This window comes from Accipiter gentilis, chromosome 2, assembly GCF_929443795.1.
Source record: "Accipiter gentilis chromosome 2, bAccGen1.1, whole genome shotgun sequence".
Classification (NCBI taxonomy): Eukaryota; Metazoa; Chordata; class Aves; order Accipitriformes; family Accipitridae; genus Astur; species Astur gentilis.
The window spans coordinates 3,455,836-3,474,177 of NC_064881.1; the positions used below are offsets into that span (position 1 = coordinate 3,455,836).

The 18,342-nt window shown below is 43.6% G+C and overlaps 2 protein-coding genes across 5 annotated transcripts in view; one reads left to right on the top strand and one right to left on the bottom strand.

The window, feature by feature from the left end:
- CABLES1 (Cdk5 and Abl enzyme substrate 1) overlaps nucleotides 1-8,872 on the top strand; it is a 76,108-nt gene extending 67,236 nt beyond the window's left edge. The window contains exons 7-9 of one of the 3 annotated variants that reach the window (XM_049829294.1): nucleotides 2,608-2,714; nucleotides 3,646-3,853; nucleotides 5,457-8,872. In XM_049829294.1, the coding sequence (XP_049685251.1) occupies nucleotides 2,608-2,714; nucleotides 3,646-3,853; nucleotides 5,457-5,597 (456 nt within the window). In that variant the 3' untranslated portion in view covers nucleotides 5,598-8,872. The remainder of the gene's footprint in view (nucleotides 1-2,607; nucleotides 2,715-3,645; nucleotides 3,854-5,456) is intronic. The other 2 variants (XM_049829283.1, XM_049829300.1) reach the window with 2 other exon arrangements.
- The window catches only part of TMEM241 (transmembrane protein 241), a 93,172-nt gene that overhangs the window by 12,882 nt on the left and 61,948 nt on the right, over nucleotides 1-18,342 (bottom strand). The window lies entirely within an intron of this gene.

Genomic DNA, 18,342 nt, shown 5'->3' on the forward strand with positions numbered 1-18,342 from the left:
AATGGAGAGCAAACAACAGGCGGTTAGTTTTGCAGTGAAGCATGAAATAAGGTGTTGTGTAGCTTTGCACAGTAACACTGAGCTCAGTCTTTCTAGAATTGCCCAAGACAACCAAAACATACTGGTAGTAACTAAAATCATCTTTGGATTTAATAGCAGGTAACCTTTATGTGCTTAGAGTCTCCTGACTATGTAAGTAAGAGCAGCAGGGACCGATGTTTCTGCACTTTCGAGTAGCAGATGGCACAGATCTAAATTATGTTATGTGGCTTGTTTCAGTCGTCCTCTTATAGCAGTACTAAGAGGAACCCTGTTAATAACACATAAAACTCCCAGCATATCTGTGTGTCAGAAGCACCCAACTTGCTGATGATCCTCTGGCAACAAAACCAAGAAGCAGGCAGGCAGCAACATCCCAGGGAAAGACAGGAGAAGAGTAATTGGTAAGATCTTCGTTCTTCTGCTTCAGAGGGCTGAGCCCTGCTGGGTGACATGAAGAACACGAGAAGCTGTCTGCAACAGAGGCACGGCCGCACGGGTGCATGCCTACGTCCTTCCAACCTCAGCAAGATTAAAACCAGGCAGACCCACACATTCAGTTGAAGCCTTTCCCTCCAGCCCTGGGTAGGGAAGGTTTTTTCCTCCCTGTCTTTTCCTCTCTTCCTTTTATTTAGGCATGGTAGCATGTTGCCCTGCCTCAGTGTCAAGACAGTGTATGAAATTTTAACCTCAGTGGCACTGCAGCATCTGCCCGGACCTGCGCTCAAGCTCATCCATATGCATGCAGGGCAGCAGGGGTGGCTGAAGGGGGTTGGTGTGGCATTCTCCGTTTTGATGATTTCTTATAACTGGCAGCTTTCCTCAATAGGACAGAATTTCCTTAATAAATTGTCCCCTTTATTTTAGCAAAATTTGGACTGGTGCTTAACACGTAACTGGGTCGGAGGGGGCTTGCAAACTTTTATACTCAAGAAAACAGAACAAAACTGTTGTGCGTGACATGCCCAGCAGAATTACCTGCCAGGACGTAGTGAGGAACAATTTATCTGGACAGATAGTGCTTCTCACGCTGCAGGTCAGATAGCAGAATAGTGTGTATGGCCATAACAGTGCACTGTAGCAAGAAGCTGATTTTTTTCCTCTTTATTACAGAATGTTTACCTCAAATACTGCTGTGGGCTGTTTAGGGCATACTCCACTTTCTTTTAAATTCCTGTAATTACCCATTATTTCAGTACCATAGCTCCTAAATAAAGTGCAGGAAAAGTTAGGTGTGTTTTACTCCCGTTCATGCTCATTTCTGATCCAGCCAGGGACACGATCAGATAACAAGAGTTGTCTGATTGCCGTCTAGAGCCATTACACTCTCTCCTCCCCAAGCCCTTCCATTTTAATTTTTGAAAAAAACCTGCAAGCATAGGCAGTCAGTCTTTTGGGCTGATTTAGATTCCTATGAGGATACATATAATACAGTGAGGCTCCATCTTTTATAAAAGTATAACATGCAGCAAGTGTTTTGCACGCCTCTTTCCACCTCTTGTTCTTTAGCGTTAACAGCCCTTTGCCATAACACAGGTTAATCATAAATGGAAATTAGAAGGGAGAAGTTATTTTAGTGGAAGGAGAATGCACTGCACTGCAGACTGCTGCTCTCCCACTGCCCGCGCTTGAAGCTGGCCAGGAGCTGGATGCCTGGGGACAAGGTTGTCCCCTGGCTGTCCTGGGGCTCTTCCCTGCTTCTGTCCAAGGGGCAGAACAGCCACAGCTGGGAAGAGAATTGGCACATCCCCGAAATGAAGGCTCATTTGTTGTACAGCTGGTAGATTTTGGCCAGGTGAGTGGTGACAGAGGATTTGGGCAAAATTGTTCCTGAACTAATACTGAAGGAACAAGAGAAGCGCTGCGCACTCGTAGATGCGAACGCTGGCATTGCAGTACTGGCTGGGAGGGCCCTCTGCTACTTGGGGAAATTCTTTAGGTTGTGACAAAAAGGAATAGAAATCTCAATGCAAAGGAAATAGACTGCACACTTTGAATGTTGTCCTAACTCAATACTTCTGTCCACTTACTGCATAGCTTATGACGGCATTACTGTCTTACGCTCCATTGCATTACCTGCCGTGTAGGCTAATCACCTATTTTATCACAAATGTACGTGGTGGCAGTGAAGAATTTGTACCAGTGGTTGCTTTTAAGAAGCAATTTGAGAGAAACTCACAATATGTCTCAGAACTGCATGGAGATATGCACACAAAATCTGGCCATCAAATCAGTTCTTGTGATGATTTATTTTGGTTTAACAAGACTTCTCAGCTAGGTTTTATCCATCTGCATTTCACTTAAACTCACTCTCAGAGATACTTGGAGGATCCTAATAAGGTATGTGGTGTTCAGGGCTTGTACTGAACAGTCATGTTGGATTCTAGGTCGCTTGTTCTGACAGAGCAGTCAGAAACAAATGTGGCCTTAATTCAGATTGAATTTTCCCCTCTACTGAAAGCATTGGGACTGACTGGCACTTGTTTGGTGTTACTTGCTTTTGGTAATTGAGTGATCTTGTTTATTACAAACTAAAAAGAATAATTCTTTCTTGACCACGTGTTACAGACTACAGTCATAGACTACGTGAAGCCATCAGATCTCAAGAAGGACATGAATGAGACCTTTAAGGAGAAGTTCCCTCACATCAAGTTAACCCTCAGTAAAATAAGAAGGTACGTTGCAAAGCTTGGTAAGGCTGCAACATGATGCAGTTGTCTCACATTTCAATGCAGTTGCTCTTGTACATGAGGGGAAGCCCAGTACTGATTGATCTTCCAGGAGCAGTGACCGGCAGAGGTGCAGAATAAGTCAGATGATTGCTTTGATTAGTGGACTGAGTAAACGAGATAGGGGAATGTACAAACATGTACCAGTCAGGTGTCAAACACGGCGTCTAGTGGGATGAGGATGTGAGCTGGGCATGCGCTATACTAAAAGTTCCAGAAAAATAACACAAAAAGGCTCTCCAAGCTCATGGCACTGAACTTAAAAAAAGACTGAGGAAAGAGAAATGCTGACTTTTGTGCCTTGTCCAGAGAGCATGGCCAGAAGCAAAACAAGTGGTCAGCTTCACAGAAAAGTTGTAGTATTTCATCACTGTTTCCAGTGTAACAGGCTAGACATACTGCTTCACTGAAGTAGCAATAATTTCATTTGACTGAAGTGGCCAGAAGGATACTGAGTTGTATTGCTCTCTAACCAGACAATACTGCAGTACATGGAAAGACATGGATTTGACCAACCGTAACCAGCAGCAAAGCTGCATATAGAGCACAAGCAATCAAGCTGTTGTTACTAAATAAAGTATATGCAGCTTAAGACTTCTGATGAAATATTATTAATAAAAATGTCAAAAGCTTTTCAGTTGCTTTTATAGTTAGACACAACTACCTGTTGGGGGCAGTGAGGGGGAAGGCTGAGGTCAAAATGTGCTGTGAAATGTGTATCCAAAACAGAGCATACAGATATCTGCCCAGTAAATTATCTTTTACTTTTCCCCTCCATTTGACTAAGAAGGAATCTCTGAAAGGATGACTCTTAGGGTGAAATGAGAAATGCCTTAAAACGCAGTTCACAGCATACTTGTCTGGTCTCTTTACTCAGCTTGAAGAGAGAAATGCGCAAGCTTGCTCAAGAAGAATGTGGTTTTGAAGAGCCCACAGTGGCCATGGCCTTTGTCTACTTTGAGAAGCTCGCTCTCAAGGGGAAGCTGAACAAGCAGAATAGAAAGCTTTGTGCTGGAGCCTGTGTTCTTTTAGCAGCCAAAATTGGCAGTGACCTCAGAAAACATGAAGTCAAGCATCTTATAGATGTACGTATCCATAGGTTTCCAGTGTTCCTTCTACATGAAGTGCTAGTGTATGGTCTACGCAAGCCTGCTTGTCAGTGGTCACGCTGTCCTCTAGGTTTCCAGCTGTACAGCCAGCTAAATACCTTTTTTTTGTTATACTTTTATGTGGAAGTAGCAGTGATCAATGTCACTGCAGAGGCATGGGAAGCTCGTTTGATGTGACTGAAGGCCCTGGTGTCAAATACTGTGAGGTCTGAGAGGTATCTGACCACCATTCTGTCAATACAAGTCAAAAGTTAACCTTCAGGAAGTTCATTTTGCTTTTAATTATGTTTTCAAGAGTGTAAATAATGACTCTCCTTTGAGAGGTAAATGCAGATACTAATTTCAGAGGGAGTCTAATAGACTACCAAGATTGTATTTCTTTCATCATGTTAAGCATTTGCGCAAGAAAACATAAAAAAGTATTTCCATTAGAACACCTCACCCCAAGTGGTTTTTTGTAGAGTAAGGTGTTTGGTCTTCTACCCACTCCATATGAAAGAGTTAACAGAGGGGAGTGTTATTCCATAACTCTTTGCAAGCACTGAGATACCAATCTGATTTAATGCTACAGAAAGTTAGGCAGGTAGCTGGGTACTTGGCTACAACCAACTCACTCGGTTGAGGAGACATGGGAACTTGGTTGGGGGACAGGACTGAACTCATACCCTTCTGCCGCAGTCACAGAGCTGGGTCTACAGTCAGTTTGTTAGAAAGCTCTCCAATTAACCAGAAAAAAAATCAACCCAGTGGGAGTTGGAAGATGTGGCATCTCTTGCTATACTGAAACATTGGTCCGTCCTTAAGACACATTGAGCTTTTCAGTAGACCCAGTGGGCAGAGAAGTAGCAAGCCAGGGATATCATAGGAAGAGGATGGGGAGGGGCAGAAATATTCCTGAACAGCTGGTTGCCTACTTGTAGCATCCAAATCCAGTGAAACAGCAGAGCAGATGGGAGGCTTAGTACATTACAGCAGAAAGCCAACTATGAAACCCCTCTCATCCCCCTTGAGGGCAGTAGTTTCTGTTACTCACTGTTCTTACGGTTGTTGCAAATGACACCTTCTGCCTCTGAGGTATTAATGTCAAATGTATGTAATTGTAGCAGAAATAACCTCCCCAATAGGGTGTTATAACACAGTCTAAGACTGAAAGGAAAATCAGTGATTTCAAGCAGTGCAGGAAGTTTGTGGGCAGTTACGAGATGTGTGTCTTCCATTACACAAGGGATTTTGATGTTTGCATGAAGCCAGGAGTTTCCTCTTCCAGCAGTGGTAATCACTATGATCGTTAGAAGACGTATCTGCTGGAGATGGAATGAGTGAAATGACAAACATGTCAGAAATAGCATGGCTGGCTGAGCTTTGTATGTTCACCTCCATAGTAAGGAATCAGTAGATCCAGTTCATCCTGCTCTCATTTTCTAAACCTAGAGCCATGCAAGTCCAGCAGGGCAGAGGTTTAATGACAGCAGTATACATGTTCTGAATAAAGTCATCTGTAAGAAAGCACTAGAAAGTCAAATCCTTATTCACAAAGACAGCGTTTTTATTTGTATTTTTATCTCGGCTGTCGTTGCAGAAACTGGAAGAGAAGTTCCGGCTGAACAGGCGAGAGCTGATCGCCTTTGAGTTCCCGGTGCTGGTGGCCTTGGAGTTTGCTCTCCACCTTCCCGAGCACGAAGTGATGCCGCACTACAGACGCTTGGTGCAGAACTCCTAGCGCTGGCTGCCCCGCGGGGAAGGGGCTCCCGACTGTTCCTGCTTGGCTCTCCTGAGCTGCAGTTACTACTGGAAATGCAAAATCAGACTCCTAACACTTCACTCTCCCTCTCTCCCCAGAATAGTTTTTCCGGCAACATGTAGGAAACAGTGCATCAAGCTAAGACTCTCAGCTTTGACAAATTTACGTATCGTTACTTTCTCAAAGCAGGTGAAGACTGAGCTGTTGGTAAATGGTTAACATGCTGAAACTGGGTGGCGACTGACCCTACCTGTGGGGACTACAGCTAAAACAGTAGGCGAAAATTTGGAGGGCAGCCTCCATGACCACCCCTCTCTCCATCACACAAACCCTGGAAGCCCACGTGAGTGCATTCTCATAGCGCTTTTTCTACAGACCTGCTGCAACTTCCAAGAGGACTTCTTAACGTGAAAAAGCTTTTAAAGATGATATCTTCACTGTGTCAAAAAGAATGTGCCAATCTATTTTTGTATCAGCAATTGAAAGTGCACTTTTTCCTGTGGGGTGTTTGTGTGTGTATCCGTGTGTGTGTGCGTGTGTGACACCAAGCTGATCTCAGTCCAGGTGGTTGGCTTAGCTGTTTCCGAGTATATCAGTTACTGATGGCAAAGATCAAGGTGACCTTACGCGTTTACTTCTTGAAAAACATAACTACTGGAAAAGTGGTAAATGGGATCATTTTTGGACACTTGGTTTTTTTATTCTCTGATCTTTCCAACATTGTACCTTTGAAAGGATTACACTACTACTACTATGAGAGAAGGATCAGCAACTGACCTTAAGTTTTCAGTCATGTTTGTGATAAAGATGAAAGCATTAGTATGAGATTTCCATGTCATGTTTTTTAAAAATATCTTGTGTTAAGCCACATGCATATTTTTAACCTTCGCACTTTTCCCACTGTGGAGATGGTTAGACTTGCACTCTGTAGTGTTGTATTTCTGTGCTCTATGTTAGAGTGCGTAATAAGCACATTTATTGTGCTCTATCTTAAAACAGTGTTTTATTAAAAAAAAAAAAAAAAAAAAAGAAGAGTAGGGCTCAGCAGTATAACAGGTGTCTTAAGGCTCCAACAGCAGGGGCATCAGCTATTAAAGTTTTGGGTTTTAACTAGAATTGACTGTGCAAAACCGAAAATCGGTGACCATTGAAGTTAGAGGTCCAGTTCCTTTAGACATTTCACCACGGGAGTTTTATAGTAAAACTTCTTGCAGCTTCCCTGGTTCTAACTGGACACCCAGAAAGCTGGAGGGTTTCATCCAAGCTCCCCGATGCTACATACACACTATGCTAGTGCCATGCTTATGGACATCGTTCCAATTGCTGTTATCCTGTGGGATTACACCCCTGTCCAGTCTTCTTCTGTGCTGGTTCACTTAACAAGCCTTGCCCTTGACATGCCCCACATGGATCTGGTAAAGTCAAATACTTACATTTAGGGTAATTATATAAAATAAATAATAATCTCAGCTGTGAGATTTTAGCTGAAGCCTTACCTTTCTAAGTTTGGGAGTGCTTGCTCAGAGTACGGAAAGGGCTTGTGAGCAGAACGTAGAGAAGTGGGACATACCAGAGGATGTAAACACACTAATGCTTACTTTCTTTCGCTCTTACTTAAATCAGTTTTATTATTTCCTTCAGTTAGGCCACGAAACATCCAGTTTCTTTACCAGCTTTGACTCCTTTCAATTCTAGTATGAAAAATGCCTGCGTATGATTGCTCTGCAGGATCTGGAAAAGTTACACATGTCAGGACAAATGGGAATTTGTTTGATGCTGTTGCTCTCCCTCCATTTTAAGGGGGAGGATGACTATGCTAGCTTACAGTTATTATTAATACTTATCTAATTACTGATATAGCTACATTCCAACAGGATTGGGGAGGAGGGGCTAAAGAGAAAAGCGTGCACTTAACCTCCCCGGTGCAACGCCCCACGCTGCTGCAACCCACACATCACTCAGCCGGCTGTGGAGCAAGGGGAGGGGGGGCCCTTGCCGGCACTCCTGCTCCCTCCTCCTCTTCTTCCTCCCGGCCCCCACGCAGCCAAGGAACAGAGGAGCCAAGAGCCTGGAACATGCCTAATGCCTACAGCTGCCCTGCCGGTTTATCCAGCCCAAGGAGGCGGTGCAGTGTTGACCTACAAGCCAAAACGGTCTGCGGGTCTGCTAGGGGGGCTTCCATCCTTGGCTGCATCCCTTCCCACTGAAATCGTGTATATATGTTCAAGACTCGCTTCTGATTGCAGAGATCCGTTTCTAATAGCGACCACTCAAGGCTAAGCAGAAGCTTTACCTTTCTGTAAAGGCTTCTACCTTTTGCTTTTGAGTCTGATTTTTTTTTAATGTTGCTTTATAGTATTGCAGGGAAAAAGCAAATTGTGATTGCAAGATGCAGACTAAAGAATGACAGTCTTACGGTAGTCTTTAGAGACGCTATTGAATCATGCTGTCACATCTTTTGTCTTCTGTGCTGCTACCCAACCCTGATCTACAGTTTACACAGATTTCTGGGATGAAATCTGATTGCTGGAGACTTTCTGCTTTTCGTTGTTTTTCTTCTTGTTGTTTTGGGGGCGGGAAAGGGTTTCAGAGTGATGTTCAGTTACAGTTTGAATGTGGAATAAACACTTAAGACGATGATGATGTTGCACTGTTCACTTAGGAACGTATATAAAGCCATATGATGCTAGATCTCAGAGCACAAAGCTTGGTCAGTACAATTATGGTTAGGACAACGGGCAGGATTTGCCCCCCTTTTCTCTCCAACCCTGGGAAAATTCAGGCTGAAGTGGTAGAGGAAATCTGTACCAAACAAAAACCATGTTGATTGTTTTCCTTTGTCTTACATGGTAATGAGTGTTGATTTACAAATGATTTTAGGTTCAAGTTTAAATAGTTCGGGAAAATAATCCATTCCATATCACTTGTTCTGTTTTGAAATTATATAACGTACACTCTACCATGCAGAGTTTATTCCTTTTCTAAAAAAAGAAATAAAAGTTTAAAAAAAAAATTGAAAAACCCAGACTCTTTTCCACCATTGACAGTATGTAAAATTATTCCGTTCTCTCATTTGTATGTGTCAAATGGTTTTGGTTTTGTCTTCCTCTGGGAAATAAAGCTGCTTATTAATAAGCCAATGGTGGGATTGCCTGAGGGCCCTCGCCATCTCTTGGCATTCGTCTCCCTGCAGAGCCCTCACTTCCAGGATCTTTCCTCCAGCCAAGATCTTAATCTTCTTCTTCCCAGACCATTGTTCTGGGTTTGCTGGTTTTTTTAAAGCCCTTCTTTTTGGCACCAGCTCCTCCTCCTGGAGCTGCCAGGCCCTGGTTCTCCTGGTCCAAACCATCGGTGTGCAGAAGAATGAGGCACAAGCAGGCTCCTCAGCATTGCTCATGTCTCACAACCCCTTGTTCACTGGAGAATTTGGGATACGCCGCTTTGGTTTGGTGCAGGTGGTAGCAAAATTTACAACTGGCCCCTGTACCAGTTGTAGATCACAAGCAGCTGCTTCCGCTTAGGAGGTTGAAAGTTCAGTTTTGGACATTCATGCATGCACGCACCCAATTATCCACCACCTGTTGGCATTCAAGCTATTTTTTTCCACCTATGATACCCCCTAAATCCAACACTTAGCTAGGTGGTCTCACCAAACAACACCTATTTATTGTGCATTTTCATTCCATGTTAATAAAGTTATGTGGAAGGTTTGGCTCCTCACCTCCACCCATCACTGTCTTGAGTTCTCTAGAGACCCTCAGCTGTAAATCATATTTGTGGCAATAGGAACGTCAGCTGGATTTATCCCCAGAACATAACAGATATACAGAAAAATGCTTTACTACTAATTTTCCACAACTACTTACTAACAGGCAGTGGCTTCTTTGGGATAGTCTGTAACATCTTTAAATGATACTGCAGCTAATTGCTCCAGCCTCCTAAAATATGGAGCCCACAGCATAAGTCTTTCCTGGAAGCAGTAAGGAGTAGTTTGTCAGGAGACGGTAACACCTTCCCACGATGCTAAAAGATTTTAGCACCAGGCCCCACATTAAACGTTGAAAAAAAGAAAAGGTAAAAGTATAGTTTAGCGAGGTGAGAGACTGAGCAATCACAGCAACAATGCTAACACCACTGGCTGAGACTGAAATCTGTCCCAAGTTGCACCTTTGGGGAGGAAGGGAAGGAGTGTGAGAGACGGATTTGAACTTAATTTGCTCATCTTCCGTTGTAAAACTTATAGTGAAGATGAATAAAAAAAGAAGAGGAAAAAGAAACTTCAGGTGCATCCCTTCAAAGTTGCACACAAGCGTAAAGGCCTTTATGAAATCTTAAACCTTGTTTTTTCCCACTGACTCCACTGTGAGTCCATACAGCCGGAGACTCCCTGCCTCAGCCTGGAGGCCGCTGGTCCGGATGAGCTCAGAGGGGAGCTTTTCAGTCACTATGAAAAAAAACCTTGCCCAGACCCCAGCAGCAAATACCAGGACCAACAGCGAGAGGTGGGGCAGCGCTTCTAGTGTGCTACTGGGAAAGAGCAGGAACTGTGATTCTGGAAAATGGCCTGTATACCTTCAAAGCAAGGCAGGGGGAACCAAGAAGTTGCTGAAGTTGCCGCTGATTTGAGCAGCAAACACTTCCTTCCCTTAGTGAGAGCTAAATATTGGCTACTAGCCAATTTGCCTTTTCTACGCATTCCTCTAGCCTGTCAGACACTGCTTTCCATAATCTTGCTGAGCATCATCTTAAACCAGAATCAGCTAGGACCCTTGCCTCTGCTACACTGTTCAGACAGATGCTCCAGGTCTTAATTCCTCAAACCAGAAGAAGCCTTCCAGTTTGCAGTGAAATTTAATTGATGACTAATTTATAACTTTTTGAACTCATGTCAGTATTTCATCTAACTTGAAACTGAAATCTTTCCCCTGTGAGAACTCGGGGATGGGGGGGTCCTCAGCAGCAGCTGCTATTCTTAACGAAGTTCTGGCATTTAGTTAGACAAGATACTAAAAGGAGAAAGGAGAGGCAAGAAAATAACCCTCTTCCAAGAGCTTCCAAGTGCAGTGAAGTGTTGCCTTGGCTAACATCAGTGGGTATGTCCATCAGGGAAGAAGCTGTTGCGGGCCAGGTTTTCAGAACCACTGACACAAGTCCTCAACTTCCCTCATTTTTTAATTCAGCAGCATCCGTGAGCTAGCCTTTACACTATTCTCTCCTTCCCAGCACATACGGACACGAGGGGCAAGTTTCCCTCTTCCCCATTGCTTCCCTCTACCAACAGCTGGGGAGTTTTTACTTTGAGAGTTGGCCAGGAGAGCAAGAGGCTGAAGAGGCAGAAGCGTTCATTTACAAACCAGTATTAAATCCCTGGTGTCCACAAACAGAGACTTGTTTACCAGAAATGGATTCTGTTCATTGATTTAGGAGAGGGAATATTGGGCTTTTCTTTTAGTTTTTCAACTGAACTTCAGGCAAGCTTTTCTTCAGCACCTGTAGAGGCTGGAGCCTGACAGCAAGGAAAGTTTTGGAGGGTAGATCTAGGCTACCTCATGCCACCTGTTTCTCCTCTGTTGCCACACCAATTATTTGTGTTGCCCGCACAGCTGCACTGTGCTGGGTTTTTACAAAGGACAAAGGCATTGCGTTGCAGCACAAGAACAGCGGGTGCAGCATTGGCTTTTAGTCTCTCACACCAGAAGACAAAAGGGTCCCCATTCCGGTCCCTACATTTCTGCCCATCTGTTTGTCTATTAGGAACACCTGGGAGTGCTCTCAGGTCTCGGCTCTTTCTCCTTCTCTCACACTTAGCCGATCATCACATACACACAAATGAAAATAAAAAGCAGGTAATATCTCATCATATTTATAGAATGCTAAAAAAAAAGGCAAGCTTACCAAATGGCAAGCACAAGAGATGCATTACATGCTGGTCCCCCCTTGCAAGGAGCCCGCATGGCAGTCCCCAGTGGGTAAAGCAGCACACTCATGACGGCCCCCCACCCCTCTACACCTCAACACAGTCTTCACTAAACGGCCACACTGGATGGGGAGGGACGATAATGCACCAGGAATAGATTCAAAAGAATTGCAGAGCTGAACGGTCTGACACGCTGCGTGAGGGAGCGAGGAACCGTTCATGAAATTATAAATGAGCAGAAAACAATGGCAGTCTGTGGTTTCCAGTGGTATTTTCTGCTGGCAACTGAAGAAGCCCGATTGTAATTCTTTTTTTTTTTTTTAAAGATAAAAACCTAATGCAGACACATAATAGCTGTAAAGTTTTAAAAAGGTGGATAAAAGGATTTTATTTCTAAACGGCTTTCATCCCACTCAGAGCAAAAATGAGTGAATTGTTACCACCCGAGTTGGATTAAGGGTCTAGACCATGCTGTTTCCCCAGTCCCTCCCCACTTGCTGGCAGCTGGATGTGCCTGCAGAACGACACATGTGAACACCCCTAACCAGAGGCCCGAACCCCAGACACCTTCCTCGTGTCCTCCCACTTCGGTGGGTGAGAGCACATCGACTCCTGTCAATTAAACGGCCCCGTGCAGTCTTTTAATCATGAGAAATACTAGGTCTGTCTTCGGGGCAGGGCAGGAGCACGTGGTGGGCCTGGTTCCCACCTCTGTATATTGGCTACCTCTTGGCTGCCTGTTGGGGTAAGACCTGGCTGTGCACCCCCCCACCCCCCATTCAGCCCTCCTTCAAAAGGAAACCCAGAGCGCCGGCAAGAAGGGAAGCAAGGGGCCATCACCACCTTTGTCCACGTGAGCATCCCTCAAGGAAAAGGGAGAACTGAGGCATGGTGAAGACATGCCCACCTAAAGAAAGGAGAATTGAAGCAACGACTGCCCACTCGTCAGCAGCTGCCACTTCATCACCATCTCTCTCTTCTCCCACCAGCTGAGGGAGGACTAAAAGGGTGCTGAACAGCACAGTTGCAATACAATCGTTAGCAACCTTTCTTCTGCCTTCAAGGCCAAAAGCGAGCTATTCAAAGACGTCTAGGTCAGTGCTCTGACCGCCCATGATGCAACCCACAAACTAACTGCACCGTAGCTCCTCATGGAGCACAAGCATTTTAACGAACCATCTAAGCATGATTTAGACATTTCAGATGGACAAAGTCCAGTGCATTTCCAAATATCAGTAGGTTGTTCCAATTTCAGGCTCCTCTAGTTGTGAGCATTTTTTCTAGCCAAAACTAGACCAACTCCAGCTTATAAGCAATCCCAGGGCATTTATTATGCACATCTTTCAAAAGCACAGCGTGCTTTTCAAAGATCAGTATTTAATACCTTCTTCTGGAGCAACGTTCTCCCGGCTATCTTAAAACGTCCTCCAACGAGCAGCAGAGACAGGATGCCAATCAGTATCTGGGGTATTTCCACGGGCAAAGATTATAATGCACACAAAGCCACCACCAAAGCTGCAAAGTGCTCATCACCCATGAAAGTCCAAGAGGTTCATTAATTTTTTCTGAATCCAAGATTCTGCAAGCTGTCACCTGCCTTCCCGGGTGACCTGTGTATCATCTTATTGCCATACAGATTGGGGTTGAATTAAAACAACAACCTACATAGAAGAAAAAAAAAGACTTTTTTTGGGTCCTGTACCCCATCTTTCATTTCCTCTAACCTAAGAAATGTCATGCTGCGTTAGACCTCTACCAGTCAGTGAAGCATACGAGGCATTGCATTCAGATGTACTCTCTAAGGAACATTTCAGGTATCACAGTTTAAATTATGGATCGTGTAGATGGATTAAGAACTATGAGTTCCTGTTTCCTCTTTTATTTCTTGTTAGGTGCTTTTGCTTGACTGCTGCTGTTTAGGTGTCTTTTTTTCTTTTCTTTTTTTTTTTTTTTTTTTCCTTTTGGTTCACCTTTTATTGTTTCAATAAATGCAAAGATAAGCAAAAAGTGCTGGTGCAGTGCTGGGAGTCGAGTCTGGCTGACTCCTTCACACGGTGCATCCGGAGCTGCAGACTCCACCCTTTGTCTGATTTATTTTAAAAGCCTGCTGTGTCCATTAATGGAAAATTGGACTCTGTTCAGGCTGTGATGGTGTCCATGGACAGGAAAATGGAAAGTTTCAGATTAAAGCTGCAGGAGGCCAGGAAGAAAAATATCTGGTGAATTTAATTGATGGTGGCAGCACAATTATTACAGACAAATATTAAAGAAATGGCAGTCTGTGACCAAAAGCAGATCCTTAGTTAGAAAGATAAAGGAGGGTAGCATGAAAGTCTGCAAGGCCACAGGGCTGAGAAATTGAGATATCCCTCACCGTCAGGAAGTTCAGACACTTTGCAAAATTGATCTTTTGGACGTATACAATCGGACATCTATCACTATGATCTTAAATTTGCTAACCATCCAAGTTATTCTCTCTTTAATTTCTTAAAGATCTGAGACATATCTGATGACACTCAGGCTTCCACTGCTCGCTTTTGTAGCCATCACTAGGTTTGAGAAAGTCGTAGGAGTCTCGGGGACATAATTCTGTAGTTTCATTAAAACAAGCAGCTGAGTAGAGGGAAGAAGTCATGGTTAGTAGCCTTTACCGAAGACCTGATCAGACATTGAAGAAGCCCATCAAGGCACCTGGAAACCCATCTACACCTGGGTTGCTGCTGTAGAGCAGAAGCCAATAAATCGGTGAACAGACTTTTCAAAGTGCAACTGAGCTTAGATCCTAGCAATGGGATTCTTAAGGGGGAAAACAGATAAATAAAAAGCTGGAAAAACAAGCAGAATTGCTGCTCTTAAACCTACTGATTGATTTAATAACAACACTGTCTTCATATGATTTTTTTTTTTGCAGTTAACTGTGTAGCAATAAAATAAAATAAATATTTATTGTTAGCATAACCGTAACTATGGTTATTTATATACGACTACTATAGGATATTAGGGGAGATGAAACCAGTATGATGACATGGAAACTTAATGAATTCTACACCAAAAAAAAAAAAACCCAAGACTCCAAAAACCTTAAGGAACGTTCCAGCTGAAATCTCATGCCATGGTCTTGCTTTATTGTTTGTTTTTAAACCATCAGATGGAAAATGATGATAGAATTCTATAGCAGGAATATATTTTTGGAGTGGTCAAAAATATTTCTGAGTACTTTGTACCTTCCTATTAAGGCAAGATCGACGAATCTCCAGCCCATGAAAGAATTTGTCATGAAGTGAGTTCATGAAGTCTCTCGGAGAGACCAACATGAAAGACATGGGCTCTTTAAGAGTATGTTCCCTTCTCTTCTTTCCCTAAAAAAATATAAACACATGCAAAACCCTTCCAGTCTTTACCTTTGGATGAAACAATTGAGCTGACTGGGAGCTTGTGCAATATAATATTCCATTATTTTCCTCCTCCTAGCTGAAGTCACAGCCTAAGACATTCCCATCAGCACAACCATCTGTTTAGGGGAGCTGTATCTAGCCTGAAGTCCATACAAAGTGAATGGGGTATCATGGTTGATTGATAAGCAGATTTAACTTGCACTAGTTTAAAAGAAGAGGTGGTTTATTAACTCATGGTACAGAACACGGTAATAGACCCAAGTTTCCTGTAGTCTAGAAAACTCTCCCTGTTTTCCCATGAGCTGCTGAAGCCCCAGATGCTGGCAGCAAGAGGTTACACAATCACCTCAGCTTTTTTCCACTGCATTTGCTCCTTTAAAACTGACGTTCCATGGTTTCAAAGAGAAGTTTGAACCAGAATGGTGCCCTTGTGTCACTTTTTCAGAAACAAAAACAGTAAAAAACAGGAGAGAGACTTTGAAGGGAAAGGGGGAGTTATTTTCTAGCTTTTACATCCATTTCTGTAGCGGGAGGTTAAGGGTTCTGCCTTTGCGATTCAGCATTTGCTCTGGTGCTTTTCTCCAAAGATTTCTGAATCACAGAGGGTTTGTTTGTTTGTTTTAACCCAAAAGAAAACAATATAGTTGAGTTTTTTCCATCTGAGAGGCTGCGGTAAGCAACTTACCCATACAACACAGCTATTTACAACACCAGCCATTCAATTCTTTGCTCAGCAATTTTAATATTCCACTTTGAATACAGCTGAGACACATGAAATTCTGTTGTGTAAGGCTCTCCTTGAAAATAGAGATTTATTTTCTTTGGTAACAGCTCATCAAGTTTTGAGGCTACAACCATCTGTGTTAATCTCCACACAGTCTGTTCTTATTCATCATCAATAATAAGCCCAAGGAGCACCCATGCTGAAGACAGTATGAACAGACAAGTATAATAAAGAAATAAAAGCTGTCTTGCTGAAATTTTTAGCTTCTGTGTCTATCCTACATCCTAATTCTTTGAATATAACTGGAGACATTAAATGAGAGAAAACAATTCTTTCACCCTGAAGGAGCATAACGTTTGAAAGAAAGTTCAACTCTGTTTTCTGAGCGGCCATCGCTGGAGTGATTCGCAGATCTCAGTCTTTGGCAGTGGGACAGCCAGGAGCAGGATAGCAAAGAGAGGAACCTGGGTGCTGTTTGCTTCTGCTTGCTAAAATTTATTGCGTCTCTTACACTACAGCTACTGGGGTGTACTCCACTAACTGCTGAAGTTTGGTACACAAGTAGACCGGTTCATTCAGCTGCTCGCGAGTGAGATCCAGGGCAGTGTCTGCAGATTCGCATACAACTTTACCTCTAGCTTGATCTCCAGTGACACCGAAACGGAGCTGGCACTTCTGTCGTTCAGCTTAAATGAAGAAACTCACTGTAAGGGCTGATCAGCTGAGCACTGCTGGCGATGTGCTGATAATCTTTTTGCTGGCATTGGACTGCCCGCAGGGTTGCAGACTTATGGGGATGGAACGTCTCAGTTAAAATTTCTTCTGACTGCTCTAACCTGAAAGAACTTCATTTGCTAACTCGTGAACTTGTGGAGGTAACTGGCACGGAGGCACAGGGCCCCCTCCCCTGGGAAGGCAAAGAACAGACTGTTTTCTAGGCATCAGTAAGGGAGAGGAGACTCCTTGACAGAAGTTTTCCGTGCCTCGTTTGAAGCTAAAGCTCATCCCCTGGTGTCCCAGAAGGTACGTGACAGAGGAACATCAAAAATCCCTTCTGGTTCCCATCTCCAGCCAGGGCTAGAGGGGACGATTAGCCAGACTGGCTTAGTCTCCACAGCTTTCAAAAGGAAGGTCTGAGAAATATTTGCCTTGCGGTGTTCCCCACCCTAGTCAACGAATGCTTTCTGCTTTTGCGATGTAACTGCTAATTACAGCAGTGTAGTTCTTACAGCGGGCATTCACAAATTCCAAAACATTTCTGCTTAACAGCTTCATGCTTGAACCATAGGTCTCTTAGCAGAAACTTTAACCCTCTTGTTAATCTACCTGGTGTTAGTGATAGTCCTTCTGCAGCTAGGCATGGCAAACGCCGTTCCCAGCTCTCCACCTTTCCGTTCCATCTTTGTTGCCTCGTGATTTAAGGAGCCTAACTCCAATCTACCAGTTTCTCAATCTGAATATCCATTTCCTCCAAACAGCATCAACCCTTCTCCTTATCAGTTTTCCCTTGAAAACTGATTTTGTTGTTGTGCTGGAGGCTTGTTCTATTTAGCAGCTTGCCTCAGGCAGGCATTGTTCTTACACTCTATGGCAAGGCACCGGGTGCCTGCAACTCCAGCACAGACAACTTGGTGCACCAGCCTTCCTCATTGGCAAGGGGTACAGAAATCAGAAGTTTAAGTGTAAATGCGGATCAAACTCCTACAGGAAAATGGGCCTTACGTCTGCTTCCCAAGGGTACTGACCCTCAAGTACTTGAACCAACATCAGTCTTAGGGGAGAGCAACCACCTCTTCACCAGCCTTATCTGTAGAAATGCGAGTTTGCCTCTCTCTTGAAATGATGTTTGTGGGGAGTTGTGAAGGGTACAGGACTGCTGACGGCAAACAGCAGGAAGAAAAGCTCAAGCACTCTCAGTTCCTGACACTACGCAGTGTGTCCTACAGTCATGTCTGCGAATGCAGTTATGGGATTTCATCAATTGCCAGGCAGGAATGTTCAGAAAGGCTCACACCCATCTTACTCTACTCTTCTATATACAGACTTCTCCATACAGGCAACAAGTTGGCAATTGAACAAGTTCTGAACTACATGTTTTTAAATCTTAATGACAGCATAAGACAAAATACACTAAGCATGCTCTCAGTGTGTTTTTCAAAGAGAGATTTTATGCCATCAAATCAAGAATTTAACATGCCAGCTGGCTACCCCCACCTATTCTGGAAGCCAAGGCATTTATTAAGAGGTAGAAGAGCACTGTGTGACTGCTTCCCATCCCAGATAGTAAGGGGGAGGTACACTCCCCACCTTGGTGATCAAGAAGAGAGTGCATAACTTTTTTTCACCAGCATTCTTCCAATAAAGTCAATTGTCTAGCAGAAATCAAGGCTTACACAATGTCACTTTCAAAGCATAGTTAAGAAAGGGTTAAGCTTCTCAAACCAGGCAATTAATATGGAAATGGTTACACAACCTTCATGGGCTCTTCTAATTCCTTTTTGGGACTAAACAGACATGTATTTGTAATATACTCTAATAAAAAAGCCCCTATGAATAAGCAACACATTTTTCAGAAGCAAATCTCTTCCCATTCTATCTCCTGGTACAAAAGTATTTCAGCCTCAGTTTTTTTCAGTCCTGCCCCCAATCTCCTTCCCCTCACCCACACCTTCTTTTTCAGACAAAATC